Here is a 24,113-nt window from a genome sequence, read left to right on the forward strand (position 1 = left end):
GACAAATCCGGCAAATCCGATACACTGGAGATTAGCTTACATCGAAACTATGGGTCCTAGCCAAGATGTTGGTTATTTAAAGATTTACTCGACTTAACAATATCGTTCGTTGTTTGGCAGTTTTTTTGTAATTTTTAAAATTATTTAATGAATTCGTGATCCAATATAACTTAAATTAATTGTAGTTGAGCTCACAGAAAAAAGGAAATTTTGGCATCTAAAATTATTTGATTCAGATTCCAATCTTTTTTTCCAATTCATTTTGACAACACTGGAAAAATGTGTTATAATATTATGCCAAAATGTGTAGGTACAGATTTACAACGCCGATCATAATCGCAACGACATCTTTATTTAACAGCTTTTCAGTAAGCTTCTGGTTTTTTTGGCTATTCTGGTTGAATTTTCCTATTTGGCAGCAGCCTTTTTCGACAGTGTAATCACAACATTGCAGAAAAAGGTAAAAAAATAAAAGATCATGGCTCTAGTTTAATCAACTAAATTCATCAGCATCCGTTTGTGAAACCAATTTAATTTGTAGCCCGTCATTGAAGCATAGATTCAAATGAGAAATGTGTGTTAACTCCGTGAGCTGCTGCAGACGAGGACCGACGAAAGTGGGAGGAAGCTCTTATTGCCGCCATCATGTGGGGCTGCACAGAGTATAGAAATGGTAGAGAATAAAAGGAAAGCTGGATGAAACGAAGAAAATGAAAGAAAGAAAAAGAGCCTGTGGGCGGTTTAAAATAGAGAAGGAAGGAGGGGGGGGGGGGAAGGGAAGGGCTTGAATGTCGAGGGGACCTGGTGGTGGAGCGCCATCAGAGTTCCGTGGAATCCCAAGGAGTAAAGACGCACATATCAACAAGCTTTTTCTTTTCTTTTTCGCTACGTTTTTCAACCGTGTTGTGTGTGTGTATGGATATTTTTCGTGTGCATTGAATTTTTTTACTTATTTGCTAGTTGGAGTTTTGCTTCAAGTGTTGGCACCCTCAGGCGATCGTTTTTAGTGTGTCGTCTGTTTTTTTCGAGTCCACACAAGTTCATCACCGGCAATTTTCGTTTCGGGTAAGTGTGTCTTCATTTCTACGATTATTTTGTCCATCTTCCACTTTTATTATGCGAAGCTTTGGGCGAGGCTACTAGTCGTTTTTGTGGGTGCTGCTTGACGAGTCCCTCCAGGGCCTCTCTGTTTTTGTAATTCTTCCAGCAGCTCTAGCCAGTTGAAAAGAAGTAAATAAGCAAGAAAGAGGATTGATGTGTGTGTGTGTGTGTGAGCAACATGATGGAATAAAGAATGAAGGGGAACACCTTGATGACCTTGCTTCGGTAACTTATTCAAGTACAAACCTCGAGGCTTTTGTCAAAGTCTGAAAGATAATTTTTGGCTTTTTCGTCTGCTGACCCTTTTTGTTTCTTACGGAAGTGTAGAGCAAACGTTATATAGGTAGCACCGACGTGCCTGTACACTGATATCGGTTCACCGTGATCGGAGAGAGAAGCACAGCGCTGCTGCCTGTCCATATATGTTCAAAACGTGAGCGGCCGAACCAAGGGAGAGAGAGGCGGTGCTTAGAGAGGCTGTTCACCGCCCGAGTCTTTTTGGCTTCGACCGATCGTAGGCGTTGGACGCATCGTGTGTCGACGGGTTTGTGTTGTTGTATGTGCGCGCAAAAATTGGCGATTTCTCTTCCATCCGTCATTGCACCTGCTGTCGGACCCTATCTTTAAATAATAGAGAGAAAATGCATGTCGTCGAAACCGCCATTGCGGGTTCCCGAGTAAAAGTCTATACATGGTAGCAATATGGGCGGTGTAGTGTATAAATAAAAAGCTGAACATTTTCCTTTTCCCAAAAGCGGCAGCCAGCCCTGCAAGGGAAGAAGAAGAAGAAGCTGTGGGAAACATTCTATGACGTCATGAAAAAAAATCGTTCATTCACCTCGACAAGTTTTCTCTCCTCGTTCACGCCCTTCGACGAAATTGACAACCGGCCGAAATATCGGGGAGAAATTACAAGGAGAAAATAAGCAAAAAACAAAAAAACCTCATTTCCTACTTTCCAATCGTCCATTCATGTTTTAAATTTCATTTTGTTTTATTATTTTTTCCCTGTGGGCAGGGCGAATGTGGGAGCAATAGGGAACCGCAACGAAGAAAGTCTGACCAACTGTTTTCAAGAGTTGCAGGAAGATTTGTATCGTGCCAGGCGGCCAATCACGTATCCGGCGTTAGTTCTAGTTACTTGCAAACTGTGGGTGACCGAGAAAACAGAAAGAAAAAGATTTGGTCAGATAAAGAGAAAGGCGTTGGGCCATCCGCCTGCTTTTTGGAATTCTCTTATCTTCCCATCATCATTTTAGCCAAGAATATTGAAATTAAGAGAATTGCGAGAGTATTGTTCATATTTTTGTAATTTGATGGCCAGATCGTTCTTGTGGAGCTGACAGCCCCCGGGAGACGTATCGCTCCTCTGCCGAGACAACCAACACATCCATCAGAATACTACTACGCAAAGTTAGTTTTTACACGGCTCTCTCAGACCCCTTCTGGTCTTGTTTTGTTTTTTTCCACAGTGTCATCGATCGTCGTTCATCTCTCGTGGCTCGTTGTCGTCCGGATCTTGATATCCTGGCGCATTTTCTAGTTTGTTGATCTGTCAGTTTGACTTTGCCACATCTGGTCCGCCCCTCTCTCTCTGACGTCTGGTCTCGCTATGTTGGCTCCGGCGGAGACACACACTCTCACATATAATTAGCCTGCCGGAGCAGAAAGCCCCATGCTGCATGCGAGCAGCAGAGCTTGTGTGAGACAGAGAGAGGAGGCGCTTTTTTTTCTTTTTTGCTCGCCTTCTTGCTGCCTTGGAGATTCAGAAATAGAACCATCCGCACAACCGCCGAAAAATCTTGGGGTTCTGCCCTAGAAGGCTTGCAGGCGTCCCTGCAGTCATTTTTCACCCGTCAGGCCGGAAGAAACTGATTTGAGAAGATGGGCGCTTCCTCGAGATAGTATTGGCTTCCACCGTTTGTGAACTGCTGTTGGCTTTAGTGGAAAAAAAAACTACTATCCTCATTGCAGTTGCCGATCGACCAGGTGCTGCGCAAGCAATATTCCAATTTTAGATTTTAATCTGTGCTCCTTCGTTTCGGGTTGTGTGTAGAGCTGGCTCCTGTTTTCCCTCTTGCAACATTCTGCCAAACCAAACCGATCAGCTCAACCCGAGTGTAGAGTTGATCTTTGCGATAAGATAACGGTTGGTCTGGCCCGGCCGCCATCAGCCAATCCTTGTTGTATAGTCTCTTAATCCAATCAATAAAAATTCCAATTGCTTCTCTACTCGTTTTTTACAGGAGAATGCGGTGATTTGGTGAGCCGCCTGATATTGTCACGGCAGCCGAAAACAACGGCCACGTAGTTAGCACCCCACCCTCGACGGCCAGCCGAGACGACGGAGTGCCTTGCGTACGGCTGGCCAGCCGCCTCACTACCTATCTCAGTTGCTCGGCCCACGTGGGCGCTTCACGTCACGTCCACTACCCCAGTCTCAACGCCTGTCTCATCCACCAGGGCCGGCCCTCAACTTTCCAGTGTCGCACGGTCCACTTTGGTTACGCAATTCCCGTCGTCGTTCACAGACACAGTCGGGCTCCCGGTGAAATCGTCTTGGATAGTCATGCCCATCTCGATCCGGCCACTGCCTCCTATCTGTTAGAGCAGCATCCGGATTTAGTTGCCATCGCTACCACCCTCCGCAGCAGCCCAGTCAAACCCACCAGCGGACCATCGTCCGTCATTCAAGCCGCCAAACTGGCCGCTTTCAAGTCGGTCGAGGTGCGGACTCATCACCGCTCCGGCTCGCAGACGCCGCTCATCCAGACGGACGTGCCGTCGCCCAGTAAAATGGCGGTAGATCCCAACGAACTCTACGACCAGCTCATGCGGCAGAACTCTGCCGAGCAGGACATCCAGGCCATCGCCAAACAAATTTCCGATCACGCTGAAGCCATTTATCAAACGTGGAAATCCAAAGGATTGACTCCCAATGAACTGCTCCATTTGCATTCGGCGGAGACGGCGGGAGAGACTCCGGGCGGCGACGTGCCGGCTGCTCCATCCTTCCGGCAAATGAGAACATCGGTGGAGAGACGCAGCCATTCGACTCCGCATGCAGAGAGACCGAAATCCGGATCGTCTCTCTCTCCTGTCGAACTGCTGGCCAGCCCGCAGCTGGATGCTACCCTCGAACAACTTGTCAACAGCTTTGTGCACGAAGATAAGGCCCGGTTAGCCGCCAGAGCGCGCACTGTATCTCCATCACCGGTCGGCATCCATGTTGTCCAGCAGCAACCGACGTCGGCGGCGGCTTCGACCATCCAGTCGGCCCTTAAACGTTTTGAAATGAAGGGCCTGAATTACGAATCGGCTCGCAGCCGACAAAACCAGCCGGAACCACCAGTTGTATCCGAGTTGAGCAGCGCAGTCAGAACGTCGCCTTCTTTCCAGGAAGCCGTACAATCGACTCATTTGAACCGGACATCGCCTGGGCAGTCGCCAGTGGCAGAGCCATCCGGGACGGTGAAAAGCCGAGCTCAAAGATTCGCCACCCGCATAGAACTGGCGAACGCGTCTCACATTTCGCCCAGTTGGCCGGTCAAGCGAGCCGTTTCGCCCGGCCCAGTTCAATATCACAAGGTAACTGTCGTGGCCGAAGTGGCAGCTCACTCGCCAGCAGCAACAACAGCTACCGCGACGACTAAATCGTCGTCCAGCAGCACGAGCGAAGTTGACAAGGAAGAGGAGAAATTAATCAACGCCCTCAAAACCGGTCAGGTTATTGACGAAATCGCAGTTCCTACATCTCCTACACCTAGCGATAATTTCCACCAGTCGATGATCAAAAAGACGAGAGAGCGACACCAACGGAACGCTCCGGCTGCTGCCCGAGTCGCTAGCAGCAGCGGCAACGCCGAGGAAGAACTGGAATCGCTGGTGGGCCGGTTGAAGATTATCGAACCGCCAGTGAAATCCTTGCCAGTCAGTCGAGAGAGCAGCCCTGGTCCCGCCATCATGTTGGGCGTTCGTGACGGTTCGCCGTCGCGTTCCACCTCTCCGCGTTCGGTCAAACTCTCTGAAACCGTGCCCATTGCCGGCGTGTCGACCGTCGACTACGCCAAAGTGCGCTTCCAGGCCGCTCAGGCCAATCCGCTCACCCAGCAGAGACTGGAGGATTCCAGGACGATTGGCAAAGCCCAGAATTCGCCTCAACCGAATGTCGTCTCGGAAACCCGCAGCCGTTTCGAAGGATCGACTCATTCAACCCGTCCAGCCGTCAACACTTGTGCCGTACCCTGGCGATCCGGCGTCCAGTCCAACGAATGGTCACCCGTTCGTCCACCGGGCCCTGTCAACCTGGGCGATGAATTGCAATCTGCCTTGCAGCAATCGCAGTCGGCCGCCGGCTCTTCCGGCTTGAGTCTGGAAGCTCTTCGGCGCATGAAGACGCGTAAAATGCGCAAATCGCCGGAACCGCAGCCGACGGGATCCGGATCTAATACGGGCAGTCCAACTTCCTCTCCGCTGCCTCATCCGGAATTGACCGTCCAGCAAAAGCAGCACCTCCGCGAACGCAATCTCCAGCAGCAAGGATCCAGTGGTCATCACGTTGGATCGGTTGGATTGGCCGTCCAGTACACTTCAACGGGCATACCGATCCGGCCGTTTTTGACTCGAGGTTCCGTCGCCGAAAGGGTCCTGATTTTTGAGAAATGTCCGACGACCATCACGGCAACGGATTCGTCCAGTAAATCGGAGAAGGTGACCTCTGCCGCCAGCGCTACGACCACCGAGAAATCGAAACGGGCCGGCAGCCCAGCTCCGCAACCTTGGCGACACTCCAATGATGTCCAAACTCGAGTCCAGGTCAGTCTCTTTTTATCTTCTTTTCTTCTTTCGATGACATTTAATTCAACTCGGGTGAAACAAAAAAGAGTCAGATGAGATGACGTGGTCCCCCCCCCCCCTTTATAATAACGAGCGACGCATTCGGGATTGGCCAACAACGCCCAGTCACACACAAGTCATTATGAAGTAGATCGCACATCTCCGCAAGGTGTCCCACCTTTTTTTTATTTATTCTTTTTCAGCAGTCGAGTGTCTAATGGCGTGTCAGGTTTTTTTTTGTTTGGTTTTAGAGAGTTCGCGTGTCCGTCTAAATGGGCGGAGGTGTCACATTTTTAAATTGTCACCCCGTAGTTTTCGGAATAGCTTTGGGATCTCATAACTAAACCTTCAGCAGTCGCCCATTGTCCGCTAATATTTGATACGTTATTCGAAGGCTGGGTTACACAAGAATGGGGAGTTTTTTTTCTTCTGCCCAGGTATCTGTTTATGACACTGTACACCTGCCCTTAGAATTGTGAACGCCAAGGCGGTAGCAGCGGGAAGATAGAATTTCAATGGAAACGGGAGAATCCGTTTCGCCGGATGCGCTGTCTAGTAGTAAAAACATATACATGGCCTCTCACTTTCCTCAAGTCTTGGAAGAACGAGTTTAGTTGAATGCGAGCCAGATCAGATCAGTTGGCTGGTGTACTGCCCGTACGTAATGCCTCCCAAAATAGCATCTTTTTTTCTTGTAAAAATTCTCAAGTGCCACCAACCCTAGTCTGCCCCCAAATTGAATTGAATATTACGGTCGGTACTTTTGCCTGACGACCTGGAAAAAAAAACAACCGAATCAAATAGCTATTGATTTTGGAAAGCCATTGAACAACACCGTTAGGTGTGCTCAGGTTATTAACCTCCAGCTGAAAACTGATCCGATTTATCTATCTGGCGTAACGTTTTCTAGCTTATTTTTGTTACTGGGGAGCATTCCAATTTGAGGGTTCCACAGGCCAATCACGATTAGCCGCAAGGTCGAGTGCCGTAGTTCGTTACAATCATCTTCCCAAGTACACCGAAAGCTGGTAATTGTTTGTATGGCAATAAGAAGAGCAGCGGAAAATACAAAACAAAAGAAGGCACACGAAACCCCCTATCATTTGGAATAATTTGCTCAAAATGAATTCGACCTCGGTACACCTCCGTTACTTCTATTTTTTTCCATCAAATGTTTAAAAAAAAAATGGAATAAAATAGAATGGAATAAAATGATATAGTGAAATGTAAAACGAAGAAGTCAAGAGCCGAGTCGGTGATCATTATAGAACGAGTCACGCGAAACGGTCGTTTACACTGTCCACGACCGTTTTGCATGTAAAAATACCTGACCGTGGCCTCACATAGTCTTCTACCTTTATTTCCGTACATCTGATTAGTTTATTCTCCTCTGACGGTGCGTAGCGTACGTAGTTTTTTCCTTTTATTTTTATTATTATCGGGAACTCTTTTTCGCTTTGCTACTTTGCGCTCGAACGCACCGGCTGACCGCAAACCGTGCCTGCTGCTGGGGCTCGTTAAAAAAGAAATTGACGGAAATAACATCGAACTTTGCACTAGCGAAATTCCCCAATCGCGGGTAGTGTGCCACTCGTCGTATTAACTTCCGTTGAAACAAAAACATGTATTTTTTTGAAATTTTTTTCGTTCCTTTGTTTGTGTTTTTTAAATTTTTTCCCGACATGAACGCCATCTGCTAGCGAAAATTCAAATTTCCGGAATATCCCGCTAGGTGGCGCGGATGCAAAAATGTCCCGACTTTTCGAGAAAAAATAAACTCGGAAACGAAATTCTTTTTCACATTTTCGCGATAAAAAAGTCAAAGAACAGCACAGACCAAGGCGAAGTATAGGGAAAGACAAAATTGCACCGAAAGTGACATTTTTCGTGGATTAAAAAAAAAAAAGGGGGGGGGATTTTAGATTGATTAAACTCAGGTTATGCAGCAGCAGCAGCCCCGAACCTCCTCCTACTCTTTTTCGTCCTACATCACTTTGAGTCGCTGAAAAAAAGATGCCAAGGCTGTTGCTGGCTGGCGCACACACCGTGCTTGGCATTCATCCCTTTTGTGGGCATCCGATGTATGCAAAGTATGTGTGTCTGTGTCTCCTGGGTCCGAGTCGGAACACACACAAGACAAACAACAAACAAAAAAAAAAGCCAGTTTAAACCAAACGTGAATGAAAAATAAGGCGAAAGATGAAAGTAAAAAAACTAAAATAAAAAGGACATGTTGTGCAATTTTGTTTTTTTAACGTTTTTAAAAAAAAAAATTTTAACAGTCAAAAAATAAAAATTCAGTTTGGGGTCCGTCCTCCAATCCCGAAGGAAATATTATGGAATTCTTGCGTTAAGATTTTTTGGAGGGGGGCAAGCTTTGGCAATCTTGTGAAATTTTGTCGAGTCGTCGCTCTGTGATTTGAAAGAATTTTGCAATCCTTGTATTTCTTTCAGAAATAAAAAAAGTAGCATCACGAACGCACGCTAATCCACTCAAGGTTGAACGCAAGGACGCTTAGCAAACAAACGAGACCAAAGTAAAAGACCTTTTTGGCACATCATCAGCTCTACAATGTTATTTTTTTTTTCACCCGTGCTGTAGAGGCGGAGGTTGTTGTTTTTTGGCTTGGCAGGAAGAAGCTTAAAGCTTCAAACTTTTTTTGTGCGGCCCCATGGATTTCAGTGATTTCCATCTCGCCCTGCCCCAGAGGACCAGAGTGATCTACATGCGAGCCTCATTGCAACTTACCTTTCCTATAGATTTTTGCGTTACGTGCTATTTATTTTGGGTTGAAACCACTGGGCCAAGGACGCCAGTTGTGTATTTGCCAGCATCCCACCACCATCGCCAGATAGAGTCCCAGGCATGTCCACCAGAAATGATAAGCCCCCAGTCGGGGTTTACTAGATTTCACCTGTCCATCTACATCATGTCGTCATCCTGTTTGTGCCGATTATTTTAGCCTAAATATTTCGATTTCCATCACATTCCGTCGGATCAAATCCAGTCGGTCGGCAGCTGAGTTTTTTTTCTATATAACGTCTCGATAACAGCGTCGTACGTCGTGATGTCGCGTTATTATTATTATTTTTTCTTTCTTCGTGTGTTTCAATTCTTTTTATCTCGTTTTTTCCTCCCCTCACTCGCCAACCCGTCAGTAGGTGAAGGTTAATATCGGATCGCTTTCTCTCAGTCACGCTTTTTGTCGAGAGCCTCGACGCGCCGCAGGGCCGTCTTCCATCGATAAACTATCTACCTGGAAACCTTTTGTCTTCGTTATTGTTTCAATGTCAGTCATCCATGCACGCTGTCGATGTTTGTTAACTCTCACACGACGCTTAACCCTCACCGGCAGACGGGAGAAAAAAATGCCACACAATCGTTGGATTCAAACGGCCAAAAAAGATGATGTGGATGCTGGAAATTTTATTTTTATTTTATTTTATTTTTTTAGATTTTTCTTATCGTGACATTGAATTGCTCGTGTAATGGACTTGCACAATCTTTAAAAAAAAAAAATTCCTTCAGTGGAATTTTCCAAATGCGGTTTGAGACCTCGACTTGTTGCACAAAATGGCCAGCGTTTGAAATGGGACCGGATGGTGGCGTTGGAGAGAGAGAGAGAGAGAAAGATCCAGGTGATTGCTACAGCCCAGCAGCAGCAGCAGCAGCAGCTTTATAGTCTTTGGAGAACCAAAGGCCATTCACGTTAATCCTGTCCACACAAAAAAGGCGACACCGCCCTTGAGAATGAGAAATCAAAAGCCAGAAGAAAAAGAATTCTTTCGATATTCTCTGACGAACAAGAAAACCCCCCAAAAAAAACCAAAAGTCTTACTCTTTGACGTCCCTCGTTTGGGGCGAAGACTTGTCCACTTTCGGCCCAATTTCACCCTTCTCTCCACACACGCACACACACCCGTAGACTGATTGGTATTCATGTCGTATCTTTGGCGCAGAATAGTCCTCCAGACCAACCCATTGGTTTCATGTCTCCTTTTTTTTTCCTTTGTTTTAAACTCAACATCTGGCACAGCAGTTTACTTAAAGCAGATAACGAAGGGGGGAGAGTTAAAGCGCTAATGACTAGTTGAACACCGAAATCTGGGAAAAACAGTAGCTCTGCTTTTATCGTCGACTTTTGTGTGACTTTTTTTTTTCGACAATGTTTTGCTCGTTTGAAAATTCGGGATGAACCGAGACTGACATTGAAGACTTATCGTTCGATCAAACAGTTTTATTGTTCTAGCGAGTCGTCGCGGCAAGTGACAAGGCGTCATTTTCCGCAGTCGTGTCGTGATTCTCTCAACACATGACCTTCTTCTCTTCACCCGAGATTTTCATCTAAAACAAATACGATATCCGTGCGTGTATAATTTGAACGCGCGACGAAGGTGAAGAATCCGATTTATTTTCCTCCTTTTCGAAATTTCATTTCTCGGAATGATTGGATTCTTAATTCGACAGTCACTTTTTTTAATTTTTCAGATGTGATTATAGTTTTGTTTTTTTAAAATAGAATTAATTTTCTAACTCGATGTGAAGGAGGCGGCGGTCCGATGGCGTGCGGACGAGTGCCAATGAAGTTAAGAAACGGCCAGAGAAAATGTCTGTTGTCTTCATTTCATTGATGAAAATTATTTCTTCCTTTTTTAAGTTGTTTTTTTCTTTTTCTTTCCCGGGTTTTTGTGTGTTTTTCCCATTTTGGGTTGGTCTTGGTCGGCGGGAACTTTGGAAAGATATTTCAGGACGTGACCGAACGAAAGAGGACATCAAAAATCCGTCTCACGTACGGGCAGCAACAAACGGCCGAGGGTCCCTAGCAGAAAAAAAAAACGAGACAAAGTGGAGTGTTATTCAAATTCGATTCGGCTGGTTGCCCCGACGAGAAAATCCGCTCAACTCGAAAAAAAGTGATGTGGGCACTAGTCGACGTGCCGAGAATGTAGTCGGCCGGTCCGTCTCACCTGCCGAGGAGCTCAAGGTTAGGAGCCGAGAGATGGTCCGCGCGTCATTTAACATCCATCTCTCTCCTCCTCCTTCTCTCTTATGTGTGTCCGAGAGACAAGAAATTGACCATTTCAAGTCTTGAGGATAAATATAGAAATTACACATGTACGAAATGTGAGCCGCAGCACAGAAATCCGATTGATAAATATCAGATGGACAATTGAACAAAAAAAAAAGGGAAGAATCTCTAGGAGCTATTATTCGAAAGAGTTCATTGTCGTGTGTGTTGGTGGTTTTACGTATGCGTGTGATGAGGGCCAAGGTTCTCCAGTCCACAGTTTGGGCGATCCGATGCAAATTGAAGAAAGGAAACGAACGGCAGTAGAGCGCCTCCCCCTTCGGACGCAAACGCCGAGCTGCTGCTGATGCTGATGCCGCCGGGAAAAAAAAAACATATGGTCTTATGGTGATGGTGGACGTGTGACGTCACTTGTACCTTTTCTTCGTGAACCCCTCCTACTTTTTTGTGTGTAGAAGTGTGCCTGGCTTTTTCTTTTGGGTCTTTTTTCGAATGCTTTTCGGGGCTAAGAGGGCGCTCTAACACACACCGTGGAGTGCCTGAACGATTGCGAGAGAGAGAGAGAGAGACCCCGCCGAAGGGTCGGGAAAAATAAGCCTCCGCTTTCGCTTTAGTCGAGTCTGCGGTGTCTGGTGAGCAGCATGTTGACGCCGTTCATTCCCGCGCCCACGCTCTTTCCCCCATTTCTAATCGTGTCGAAACTTCATCCACAATTGTTTGTCTAAAGAAAACACTGCGGAATTTCGGTGAAATCTTTTTTTCTCAGCTCGTGATCCTTGTGTGGCATGGCCGATTACGCCATCTGAAAAAAAGAAAATCAAAGAACTCTCGGGTGTTGGGATTTGAACGCAAGTGAGCGCACTCGCCGCGAGTTACCCAGTGCTGGTTTCGATCTGTCGCTTGGGGAAAAAAGAATAAAAGAATTAACCATGGTGAACGTGCGATGCCAAGCCTGTCAGGTCAAGTATCGGTTATTGGCGGCCAAGAGGCTCAACTTACTGGGCCTGGCTCTCGAAGCTCGGCCCCAGAAGCCCACACCTCGTTTCCCTTATCGGCCACCCATTCAACGCCGTCCGCGATCTTACATTATCCAGCCCGCTTCTCTGGTATATAACCAAAACACACACAAGTCTCAGCTTTCCATTTTTTCTACTATTTGTTTAACGATCCTACTAACGAAAAAACACACACACACACACTGTAGACAAAAGATCTTTTCTTTTTCTTCGAACGCGTGAACCGTGTGTGTGTGTGTGCCCTATACCAGCCAACCATAACAAACACGAAAAAATAAAAAAACTTTCGTGCTGGGCCCCAAGCCAAAAAAGAAGAATAAAGAGAATTAAAAAGATGGCTAGATCTCTATACGTCAGAAATTGTTCTTGTGTAGCTGCTGGGCTAGCTGGCTGGCTGGCTGGCGCAGACGGCCTGTGAATTATTGTACGATCGCGGATAGGGTTCAACTATTTTTTTCTTCTTGTTTTCTTCTAAGGTCGTTGAATAGCATCTCATCAGTTGGGCGTGCGTGTGTCCCGGAGTGCCCGTTGGCTCTCCGTTTATGTGTGTGTGTGTGTGTGTGTGGTGGATGTAACCTTGAAAAGCGGAGGAGAAGAAGAAGAAAATATCGAAGTAGAGGCAAGAAAAGAGACTATTTAACTATGCAGGGCCCGTCGAAGAAGTGGCAGCAGCCGTGTGTGTGGAGGAGGAGGAGCGGACCTCGCCCCAAAAAGGGCTGAAGGAAGATGTTGTTGTAGTTCCTCCAACTCATCAGATAAAAATAACGAACGGCCGTCTGTGTGTGTGAGAGTGCCGGATGGGGCTTTGCAAGTTGGTTTTCCAACTGACGTCTCAAATGGCCTTTTATTTTTCCTTATTCAATTAGCGCAGGGTTTTTTGAACGCAGCGTCACTTTTTTGGCCAACCTTTTTTCTTTCTCCACACTTTGTTATTTGCTCTTGACGAAAAGGATGTTGGACCATCTACCTGTTGTTATCTCATCCTGGCAATGAGATTTCATTGTGTGGGGTTTGTGTGTACTCGAGCGCTGACTGCAATGTTTGCCCTATCTGTTTTAACACCGAGCCCGAGCTGTGCAAATGCCCGAGACTCGGTTGTCGTCATCCCCCAGTCGTCTTTCGTTAATGGAGACGCGATCCTTTCATGGGGATCGGGAATCCGTCACTGTCAACTCGCCCGCCCTCTCCCGAGCTGACCAAATAAATACGGGCCCGCGTAACCGGCCAATGAGAATGTGAATGAAAAACACAAACAAAACAAAAAACAACCAAGAAAACCAGTCCGTTCCGCTTCTTCTCGTCTGATGATTTATGAAGAGACGAGAGACAGAGACGTGAATAAATGACTCGACTATATCAACATATACAAATATAGACTATATTATATGCTATACTCTCTTGCATCTCCCATTCAACTTTAACTTTACATGTTAATGTGCTCTTGTGTGGCTTCTACGCAGGGCTACACCAAGGATAACAACAAGGAGAATCGATCTACATCGACGACGATTTCATCGCCCAGATCGACTCTACGCCGCCAGGCTAAAGCCAACAACAATCTCCTTTTGCCCAGGTGTGTGTGTTTTCTTGTTTTTGCTCTGTCTGGTTGTCTGTCTGTCCGACATTCTTTTCGTGATTTTTTCGCCGACTGTTTTTCTCGTCTTGACTTGTCTTTGTTGGAATGTCTTTTTTTTCTCTCTCTCTCCCCCATATGGTACGGTATAGATTTTACTACCCAACGGGACGACCCATCAGCAAAGAACAGCTGGACGCCTCCCTGCTAAGGCTGGCCGCAACGTTTCAACAGCTGCCCAACTGCCAGGCCAGTCGCGAACATTTCGGAACCATAGCCAAGGTAATCGCCCCGTCTCTTCAGTTTTCTTTTTTTTTTCTTTTTTTCAAATTTCGGTTTCTTGTTCTAATGACACGTTGATTCATGTTGCTCGGGTCAATCTTTCAGGCTTGTGGTTGTCCTTACTACTGGAAAGCCATTCTGTTTATCGCCAGCGGCGGCGAAAAGCTTGGACATGTTACGCTGGAAACCTTCACCGACTTCTGGGGAAAGTAATAATGGACGAATTATTTTTTTCTTTTTCTTTTCTTGATTCATTTACTCAATTTTTTTCATTATTCATGTCTAATTTATTCTGATTATTAATTTTTTTTTTTTCGTTATTCAATTTTTTGTTTGTTTGTTTGCGTGTGTGTATTTGATGACTGACAGAATCATTAACAACTATCATGACGAAGCTTCGCGATTCGTTCAACTCTTGACCATGATCAACCTGAATGTGAGCGTCGGCAGGACGGACAACAATCTAAACGGTTCGATGAATAACAGCGCCGGTTCAGGCCGGTTCTATCTGATACCGGAGGATTTCGTGCCGCTCGTTCAAGACGTGGTCGACACTCACCCAGGATTGACCTTCCTGAAAGAGGCGGCTGAATTTCATTCGCGCTACGTTCACACGGTAAATATAATCAAAACCTTGTCGATAATTTTGGATCGTTGAAATCAGTTCCGCAATGATTAGCAAATGTTGTCCTTGTTGCGTCTTGAATAGGTGATCGCCAGGATTTATTACAATGTCAACCGATCCTGGTCAGGGCAGATCACTCTCACCGAATTGCGTCATTCGAATTTGTTGGCCACGATTCGCTTGCTGGAAGACGAGGAGGACATCAACCAAATCACCGACTATTTCAGCTACGAGCACTTTTACGTCATCTACTGCAAGTTCTGGGAGTTGGATAAAGATCACGATCTCTTTATCGACAAGAAAGATCTGGCCCGTCACAATGACCACGGTATATATTAAATAGACCAACCGATTTCATCCAGTCGCGTTTTGATTTCTTCCTTGGCAAGTCGGAGAAATTGAGTCATATCTTCTTATGTTTTTTGTTCCACGTGCCACAGCGCTGTCCTCCAAGATGATCGATCGGATATTCTCTGGAGCGGTCACCCGCGGCGCCCCTCACAATAATCGACTGGCCAAATTTGGCAACACCAACACCAACATGAACAATCAGCCGCGTATGAGTTACACCGAGTTTGTCTGGTTCCTCATCTCCGAGGAAGACAAGCGACACCCCACCGCCATCGAATACTGGTTCAGGTAGTAGTAGTTGGAGGCTGTCCATATTTGTCTTTGTGGCTAGACACATTTTGACCGACTGCATCCGATTGGCAGGTGTATGGATTTGGACGGTGACGGCTATCTTTCGATGTACGAGCTCGAGTACTTCTACGAGGAACAGCTGCAGCGGATGGAATCGCTGGGCATCGAAACGTTGCCGTTTGAAGATTGCCTGTGTCAGGTTGGTGGTGTTGTTTCATCCCAATTGCGACACACAGTCCTTGGATCATCTAAACTTTTCTCTTTTCTTTTCTTTGGCGAGCAGATGCTAGACATGATTCACCCGGCCGTGCCCGGTAAAGTCTCGCTGAACGACCTCAAGCGCTGCCAGATGACACCCATCTTTTTCGACACTTTCTTCAACCTGGAAAAGTACCTGGATCACGAGCAGCGCGACCCGTTCGCCTCGCAACGCGACCCCGATTCAGAGAACGGCGACGAAATACTCAAAGTAATTTCATCTCTTTCATTCATGTCGAAATTATGATTCCTTAGACAATATTAACACATTTTTCGCTGATTGTGTTTGGCACAGATATCCGACTGGGATCGCTACGCAGCCGAAGAATACGAATTGCTGGTGGCCGAAGAAGGCGGACCGGATCACGGCGATGACATGTAAGTAGTCGGAAGAGAAATGATTGTGTCAATTTGGATGTTGTCGTCTTCGATGGCAGCCAACAAGATAAGAAAGGGTCGAAGGAAATAACGCTATTACAGTCGACTTGATGATTGACAATATTTTAAAAATCCCTTGGTTCCGTTGTGTGTATATGTGGCGACGATGAATTCCAGGCTCCACGATACAACCGTGTGAGATACGGGATGAGGCACACGATGATTCGAGTACTTGCTAGTGTTGGTCGTGATCAGGTCGCGAGAGCGGTAAGCCATTGGCACGTACTCGTGTGTGTGTGTTTGTTTTGTGCGTGTGTTTCTTGTCTCTTGTTCTGATCCGTCCGTTTTGCCAAACTAACAGTCTCCGATCATTCGCCGTTTGCATGGCCAGGCGCAATGGCCCAGCTAAGCGAATCCGTTTTATTTCTTCTTAAAATATCCGAGATGATGGCATGCCGATTGAGCGCTTCGCTTAACTCGTGTTTGACTTGATCGTTTCAATTTACACGCGCAGGTTCATGCGGGAGGAAATGACCGCCAGCGAGGAGGATAGCGGTGATCATTCTTCTTTGCCCTTATCGATGGAACGTGACGTCATCATGGCCGAATCGGATGTGAACGACGACCATGACGACTACTCGCCGTTGTCGGTCCATTCGAGCCTGGGACTGGGCAACGCCGGCCATCGCTCGCTCTTCTCCGTCACACCTTGCTCGATCGAATACCAATATTGATCGCGCTCCCCACCCCCCCCCCAACCCCCCTCGGCCATCCATGCGGCCCATCGCTGACGGCTACCAATCGTGCGTGAGCCAGTCTGTTCACGATCGACTAACGGCCAATTACGGATTGAAAGCAGTCAATACCATTGCAGAGCCTTAGCTCTGGTGTATATCCCTCTAATTGTGCAATATATATGCAAAATATATTTAGTGTATTTCGGGGAAGGGGGAGGGAGGGTAATTATTATTATTATTTTTACTGTTCAATTGACAACTGATTACCGTGAAATCTTTTTTTTTTTTTTTTGTTTTGGCCTCCCTTTCCTCGCACACCCCTCAGTAATAACCTCACCTGAAAATATTTTGTGAATCACATTGTCCGTCTAGTCTCATCGAATTGCACATTTTTTTTTAACCCTTTCTGATCTTGGAGCCACCGAGCTGTTTTGCTCTTATTGAATAGGAACGAAAGGAAAACAAATCAATAATTTGGATTCACGTTTTTTTTTATCGTTTATGATGTGTGTCCACCATTAATTTCTCTATTTTTTATTTTCACATTCTTTCATCACCTCTTATACATAGTTTCCACTAGAGATGATTTGAATAATTCGGTCGGGGTTTTTTTAACTATTATTATTAAATGTCTTCTCAAAACGATGTTCATGATTTTTGAAAACCCAGCCGTTGACACATAATTTAAAATTAATGATGATATGCTTTTCTAGTTTTTTTTTTTTTGATTCTCTCGATTCGTTTTCAAAAAGTGTGTTGGCAGTAGGGTGCGAAAGATGATATACATAATAATTAAAAACAATCCACACCAATGGGTGGAATGGAATCCCTTATTGTTGCGTTTGTGCATTGTATTCAAAAAGTGACTCCTTATTCAAGTGAATGTGTTTATAACGTGCGGATGTGTCTCCTTGTCCCTGTGTGTACGTGGGGAGGTAAAACAAAAAATGAAATTCTTTCAAGAATAGAAGGGTTCCCTTAATAACTGCTGCCATAAAAAAATAAACACGAATTTGTTTCATTACGCGGTATTATGTCATTTTTTTTATTATTATATGTCGAAACCTTTTCTTTTTTTCCCATTCATTTTTTAATCGATTCAACCGAAATTTTTGCATTCCACATTCCATTTTTGCGAAGGCAATGCACAAGAAGCTGATCGCTTTGCTAGACGAACCGCTTTCATATTCTTACAGGACGGCAGCCATACAATCAACCACTTGTTATCATTGCCATAGCAACGTGATGGCCTTGCGTTTGGGAATTCAAAACAATAGAGAAAAATCGAAAGTAGGGCACGGTAAGTGGAGTAATAGAGGAATTATGTTTGGTGTGAAGTGCGCATACATTGTAAAAGAATAAAGGCTTCATCGAGAGAGCCGCTCGAGCGATTCATATCTATTACGTTCAAATTTTCGACTCAATTTTCGGCTTTAAGATAGAAAGCATTTTCGTCGAGTGCGTGTTATATAAAGCTACCGAGTGCGGTGGTTAGAATACGGAACTTTCAATTACGTCTGGATTAAACAAAAAATAGATAACAAAAAAAAGCGGCTAAACAGTCACGCTAGACAGTTACGCTACAGTTGAAACCGGTTGCAACACATCAATAAAATTAAAAATTCCAAGTTACATATACTTTTATCGGAAGGAAAAACGTAGTAAAACATCGGCTTTTTATGCTGACGTACGTACGGCAATAAGTAACGTTTTTTTTTTTTAGAAACTTTCATTTTACTCGTTCCAGAACTGTCCTCCGGTGTATACGGTTGGGAGAGTTGAATAATGCAACATCTATCGCTATTGTAGGTATGTGAATAAAATTTAAATGTCATCAAAAACACAAGGTCAAAGTAAGTTTAAGAGATTTTTTCCAGATTAAGGGAAACCATAAAAGTAATAAACAAGAGAGAGAAGAAATTCCGAACAAGAAAGAGGATGAAGCAATAAAATAAATCCAATTTTGCAAACGATAAACGTTTTGACCAGATTTGGATTTAGAGATTTGAGAAAGATATAGGCTGTTATATAGCCTTGTCAAGGTATACACGTACAGCGTAGCTAGCTATACACGGCAATCAAACTTGTCTAGATCATATAAGATGCTATAAGATGGGCTATTGCTCTCTTCAACGAACCCATAATAAACCACCAAGTCCTAAACGAAAAAAGATCCAAACCGATCGAAAACAAGGAATGCTACCGGTAACAAATGATGGTTTTTGTTTTTAAATTAATTTTAACTCTATCGGTAAAAATGGTGCTGCCCCTTTTTGTTTTTATAAAAAAGCGCAGTATAAAATGGATGATCAGATCACATCGGGTTCATCTCTTCGTCGCACTATCTCCAGACTGGCTTTGAGATTTTCAGACCTAAAAAAGGTATGCGGAGTCACGTAATGCGGAGCGATAACCTAATACGTCAGACATTCCTTGAATTTAAATGACGGACAACACCACCTATAGGCCTTAACTTAGATAAATAAACCACTCTGATAAAAGTTCATTTGCACTACTCTGTTTAATTATTCGCCGTACAAGTCTAGCCACTGGATGTCACTATGTTATATTTCTCTTTTATTGATTAAATCCTACTCCGTCGTAGAAAAAATGGGATGGACATTTTTCCAGAAAAAACGATTACCGATAACAGAAGTCCAGACTCTATTTAAGCTATTATGTTGTAAACTGCGTGATAAATGGTGAATAAATTGATAGATTTATAACATTTTTCTATCAAGAGTGAAGCCCCCCTTTTTGTGTAGAATAAATATAGGGTCTGTCGCTGTATCAAGCTATTGATTTCAGCAAGCTACATGTACCCAAAAGTATCGATTCAACAAGAGAAGAGACGGAAATAGAAATCAGACGAATGCGAGGAAGTATATAGTAGGATGAAGGTAAAATGTATATTTTCCATATGCTCATCTCGCTCCAATCAATTCACTACGACTTCGATTTTCTTCGAATTTTAGCTATATATTTTGTTTGGTATTTTTTCCGTTGATGTCGTTCGCTGTGGCTGAATGTTTTAGTTTGAATTTCTGTTTTGGCAGAAGTTAGGCAGGGCGGTCAAAAAGAGAGGGAAATACAATTATGCCTATTTATTATTTTTTTGTGCAAACCACCGCAGATGGGAAACTTTTAAGAAGTGAACATATTAGCTTAGATATTTATGCGTTGGACAGGATCTCCAGATTAGTCATGCCCAAACGGCGTTGCTTGTCAACGACGATGTTTTTGGCCCACAGACGGCAGCTGATTTTAACTGTAGTGCCCACTGTTGGAATTGAAGTAGAGAAGAGTTTATTATTCATTATTCAACGTGAAAACATCAGCGAAAAAAAATGTTGAATCGTACCTGGTAAATTGTCGACTTGCATAGCTACGAATGGCGACAGGTAGCCTTTTTGGTTGGCGTACGGAAAGTAGTAAGACGGGAACCCGATGTGCGTATCGTATTCCAAAGTGACGTTGAAATTCTCCACTTCCAAACACGAGACCCAAATGTTCTTTTCAATCTATTATAGATTATTAAGCGTATTATTTTAGTCGAGAAAGTCGAGAGTTTTCCTATATCTTTTTCATTCGACATAATTATACCACATCAGTTGGTAGTTTGAGAATGGCTGTCTTCAAATTGGCTGGCATTTGAAGTTCTTCTGATTCGATTTCTTCCTTTGTGTAGGGAATTGGAGTCCAACCGAAGATCTTTTCATCAAACGACACAATAACAGAGTATTGATTTTGATGATTAGTTGCGGCCGAGATGTTGGGAAAATCCCAAGTTTTGTTCTTGCGTGATGATGCAATTTATATCGTACCTTGTTTGGTTTCAGGAAAAGACACGGTTTGTTGACGGCGAAACCGTAATCGTTCTGAGCGCATTTGTTCAAGTCGACTTTGAAGCTGCACGGAGTTACTGGGTCGGCGCTGGCAGTTCCGTAGTTGCACTCGGCGTAGCTGTCGGACATGGGCGCTATTGTGTAGTAGGCTAGTCGAAACAATCAGACATTATAGCATACACATATGTCTAGTCATCTAAAACAAATAATAAGATTCAAATAACTTACGGCCTAGGAAATCATCAACTCGATCCGACCAGTATTTGGGTTCCTTTGCATTGAATGAGATAACTGTGACGTCCGGATCGGCGTGAGTGGGCCTGTATCCCATACCTAATCATTTGTCATAATTAAAAAAAAAAAATCCCGAATATTATAATAACCGAATTGAGTTGTCTTGCGGCGTCACCAGATGTCGACGCGGGTTCGGCGCTCACGAGCAATTATAAAACTTGATAGACTCACCAGGACTGTTGCCGATCAAGCTCGAACCCATTGTCCATTTTGGCTCGTGATCGTTCAACGTCTGATAGAAAACGGTGAGAAGAGCGATGAAGAATCCGGCCAGGAAGGCGTAGAGCACAATGTAAAACACCGTGATCTGGACTACAGATATCCATAAGAAGAGACGAGAAAAAGAAAAGAATTCAAACACAATGGAAAGGTCTTGGTGTCTAAAGATAATGGTAATACAAATTTAAATTATCAACTGCGGGGAATAAAATTAATACAAGCCAGCCAGGCCAGCTCAATTTCGTCACTCCACAACTACAACCTAGATAATTCTTATCTTCTCGTTTTTAAAAAAACCAAGGTTCTCACATGCTAGTGGTGAAATCAAGTCTGTGTAGAGATCACACGCCTAGGGTGTGAAAATTAAAATAAATTCAACTTACACCAACTCTTTGCCGTACGGCCGAGCACTTCATGAGTATCTTTGTTGTAAAGAAATCTGGTGATCTCCTGACAACGCGTCAATGTCTGGGGTCGTTTGTAGGGCTCGTCAGTTTTTTTGTCAGACATGGTGAAGATGAATGTGTTCCTGAGACGACGGCGACTTCAGAAACTGAGTTGGGTTTCACCTGAAGAAGAGCAACAAAAAAATATTGTAATCAAAGATGATATCTAAACTGATAATCTTGAGGGGGGTTTATTTTGGAGAACTTTCCACCAGCAACAAAGAAGGAATCGTCACACAACAAAAGATGGAGAGAAAAAAATCGATCCACCAACTCACAGTGTAGAGAAACTGCAACGGGAGCTCACGACGTCTCGTCTCGGAAAAGATCAGCTCTCGGCAGCCAACTGCCCAGCGCGCGCTGTGGTTTCTGCCTCCTCCTCCTCCTATTCTCTGGCGGCGCACGCGTGAGTTGGCGACTTGCGGGCGGACGGACCGGCGGTCTTATTTCGCGGCGGCGCACAACGTCTCCTCGGTCCACACCCTTGTGTGCTGTGCTCGCTATTGTAAGCGATAAACTAGATACGTGCAGCCCGGCGCACTTGATTCGTGCACTAGCATGCGCTCGTCTTTTAAACGGACCTATATCTCTACGCCTCTCAGGGAATTTCTGCAGAGGAAATTTCGATCACATTTTAAATGTTTTTTTTTTTTCTGGCAGTGAAATATAGGAGAGGAGCAGGTGTGCTAATATTTTTTTAAATTATTATTTGAATCAAAGAAAAATATTGAATCCAAAGGATTGGGGAAAACATAATACGCCAAAGGAAATTCTTCCAAATGTACCCAACACTCTAGTCTTTTTGAAAAGGCTAGAAATCTCTGACTAAAAATAGTCGATTCAAGCTGCCTTTACTAGATCTATGAATAACCATCTTGCCACACACTATTTTGTGTGTGTGTGTGTGTGTGTCACGCGCAGAGTTCATTTTGGCGAGAGGAAAATCAGCCGACATATGATTTGAATTTCTGAAATTTTTACAAAATCATGGATGGATAAATGATCACATTTTCCTCTTTTGCTTTTAGATTGGGGTCAGTTATCATTAATGCGATGTTGCGTACGCCGCGTGAGCGATAAACAGGTTAATCTAAAACATCCCGATTTTATCGCCACAAACAACGGACTCTATATGCATAGTGTTGCTTACATCATATATCTCGGTGGGTTGTACAAAACAAAAAAAAGGCTGCAACAAAACGAACTGCAGAGGGAATTGGGCTCGTTTCTTTTATCTCTGCTATCGTTCGGCGACACATGAACACATGACCCATTTGAGAAATAAATAAAAGGAGATGGCGCAACGACCTGCTTATTGCCATGATGTATAATAATTTATATGGCATAGCGCGCAGCATATACTTAACTCTCAGTCTAGTTTTCCAATGTAGACTAGAATTGAAAAGAATGCAGGTATAGAGATATAAAAGCAAAGTTTTCATCAGTCAACTTTTTTAAATAATCCGGACGAATGCAGATGGTAAGCCGAGGTAAGCCGATAGAGTAGGACACAAAAATTAAAGATTTGGACATTGACAGGAGTCCCTTGGTACAAAAAGATATGCATTCATATTGTTTAGAATGTAATCAAAATGAGATCAAATTGCGTCCAAAGATAACAGTATATAGTCGAAACCAATTCCAAAGCAATGATTTTCGGTAGATAGTCGTCTTATAGTCTATTAGTCGAGCTTATGGAATTATCTTTTGTGTGTATGTATATAGATGATTTAGGATTTATTGTTCTGTGTCTAGTGGTTTCCAGTCTCGCATACAAGAGTGCCCATCTGGGTTGGCGAATGTTTTTCTTCGGAAGTTGCGAATTGTGTTACAAAACCAATTTTTGAAATTGCCTCTATTTATGATACTAATGTAACTGTTTACAATTAACAAAAACCCAACAATTCACTACTATATATAGCACGTGAACAATATGAAGTAGGGTGAGTTACACAGCATTTTCATTAGTATTCGCGGATTTTTAATTAAAAAAAAGTGGATGATGTAACGGAAGTGTCATATGTTACTTCCGCGGTAACGAGTTACATGTGATTCAATTTCCAACTAATATTTCCACTCTTGTGGTGACAGCTATTTGATATTGGATGGCGCAATCTCATTCCCTGAAGTATTCGTCGTCTTTGCGACTTTACTTCGCTGTGAAATTAGATTTGGGTCGTGAAGGGGACTGAAAGGGAAGCCTAGGATCCTAGAACGCTTCGGCGTACCGTGAAGACTTGATTTGTATTATAAATAGATCAGGCAGTAGCGCTAACGTCACAGACGCGGCTGGCGGACACAAGGAATAGATTGAAGAATGGGAGAAACAGATGAAAAAGGAGAAAAAGACTGGTAAAATGGAAAACGAAGGATATACAGTATATTACGCTTCAATCCATAAGGCACAACACGCCATGGGCGAAACCCTTTTTATACAAGAATATCTTTCTACTTTTACCGACTTTTACTTCAGGAAAACAACCAAGATGGCCATATGGGTTTTCTTCATCGATTAATTGAATCAAATGAAGATTGTCACAGATGGTTCATTAAAGACATAATGAAATTGGTAGGTCTATGTTTAATTAAATAGCTAGTAAATAATGTTGCATATTTTTGGGATAATTATTTGAACAACAGCCAATTGATTTGATACTGAATTACAATATGCTGATCTTCACGACGTGCAGTGATGCATGGCCAGAGCCGCTGTCTGGAGTTGCGTGTTGCGTCTAGAGTCCAAGGATCGAGCATCACTCTTTTTGATTCAACTCTCTCTTGTCACAAAACAAAACGTGGTCTTAAGTCATTTCCAGAAACTGCTGTTCAAA

The 24,113-nt window shown here is 44.0% G+C and overlaps 2 protein-coding genes across 4 annotated transcripts; one reads left to right on the forward strand and one right to left on the reverse strand.

Annotated features, from left to right (window-relative positions):
- The first annotated feature begins 320 nt into the window (after positions 1 to 320).
- On the forward strand, positions 321 to 17,502 carry LOC124190144. 3 transcript variants are annotated; one of them, XM_046582705.1, is made up of 13 exons: positions 321 to 460; positions 961 to 1,065; positions 3,348 to 5,916; positions 13,444 to 13,556; positions 13,709 to 13,838; positions 13,944 to 14,047; positions 14,208 to 14,454; positions 14,548 to 14,791; positions 14,904 to 15,102; positions 15,178 to 15,304; positions 15,389 to 15,574; positions 15,659 to 15,741; positions 16,256 to 17,502. In XM_046582705.1, exons 3-13 carry the CDS (start codon positions 3,898 to 3,900, stop codon positions 16,473 to 16,475), a joined length of 3,672 nt encoding a protein of 1,223 aa, XP_046438661.1. In that variant the 5' UTR covers positions 321 to 460; positions 961 to 1,065; positions 3,348 to 3,897; the 3' UTR covers positions 16,476 to 17,502. The 3 variants fall into 3 exon arrangements, 2 of the variants coding, with proteins under 2 accessions (XP_046438661.1, XP_046438660.1); XR_006872858.1 differs by lacking the exon at positions 321 to 460 and adding an exon at positions 15,919 to 16,008 and having other exon boundaries at positions 812 to 1,065; positions 16,256 to 16,395; XM_046582704.1 differs by lacking the exon at positions 321 to 460 and having other exon boundaries at positions 812 to 1,065.
- A 1,866-nt stretch (positions 17,503 to 19,368) lies between these two features.
- On the reverse strand, positions 19,369 to 21,893 carry LOC124189854 (sodium/potassium-transporting ATPase subunit beta-like). The gene is made up of 8 exons (XM_046582332.1): positions 21,561 to 21,893; positions 21,220 to 21,405; positions 20,789 to 20,929; positions 20,552 to 20,656; positions 20,303 to 20,472; positions 20,082 to 20,189; positions 19,840 to 19,999; positions 19,369 to 19,758 (listed from the first exon to the last, which is right to left on the reverse strand). Exons 2-8 carry the CDS (start codon positions 21,344 to 21,346, stop codon positions 19,652 to 19,654), a joined length of 918 nt encoding a protein of 305 aa, XP_046438288.1. The 5' UTR covers positions 21,347 to 21,405; positions 21,561 to 21,893; the 3' UTR covers positions 19,369 to 19,651.
- Between the last annotated feature and the right edge of the window lie 2,220 nt (positions 21,894 to 24,113).

This window comes from Daphnia pulex, chromosome 3 (genome assembly GCF_021134715.1).
Source record: "Daphnia pulex isolate KAP4 chromosome 3, ASM2113471v1".
In the NCBI taxonomy this organism is placed as follows: Eukaryota; Metazoa; Arthropoda; class Branchiopoda; order Diplostraca; family Daphniidae; genus Daphnia; species Daphnia pulex.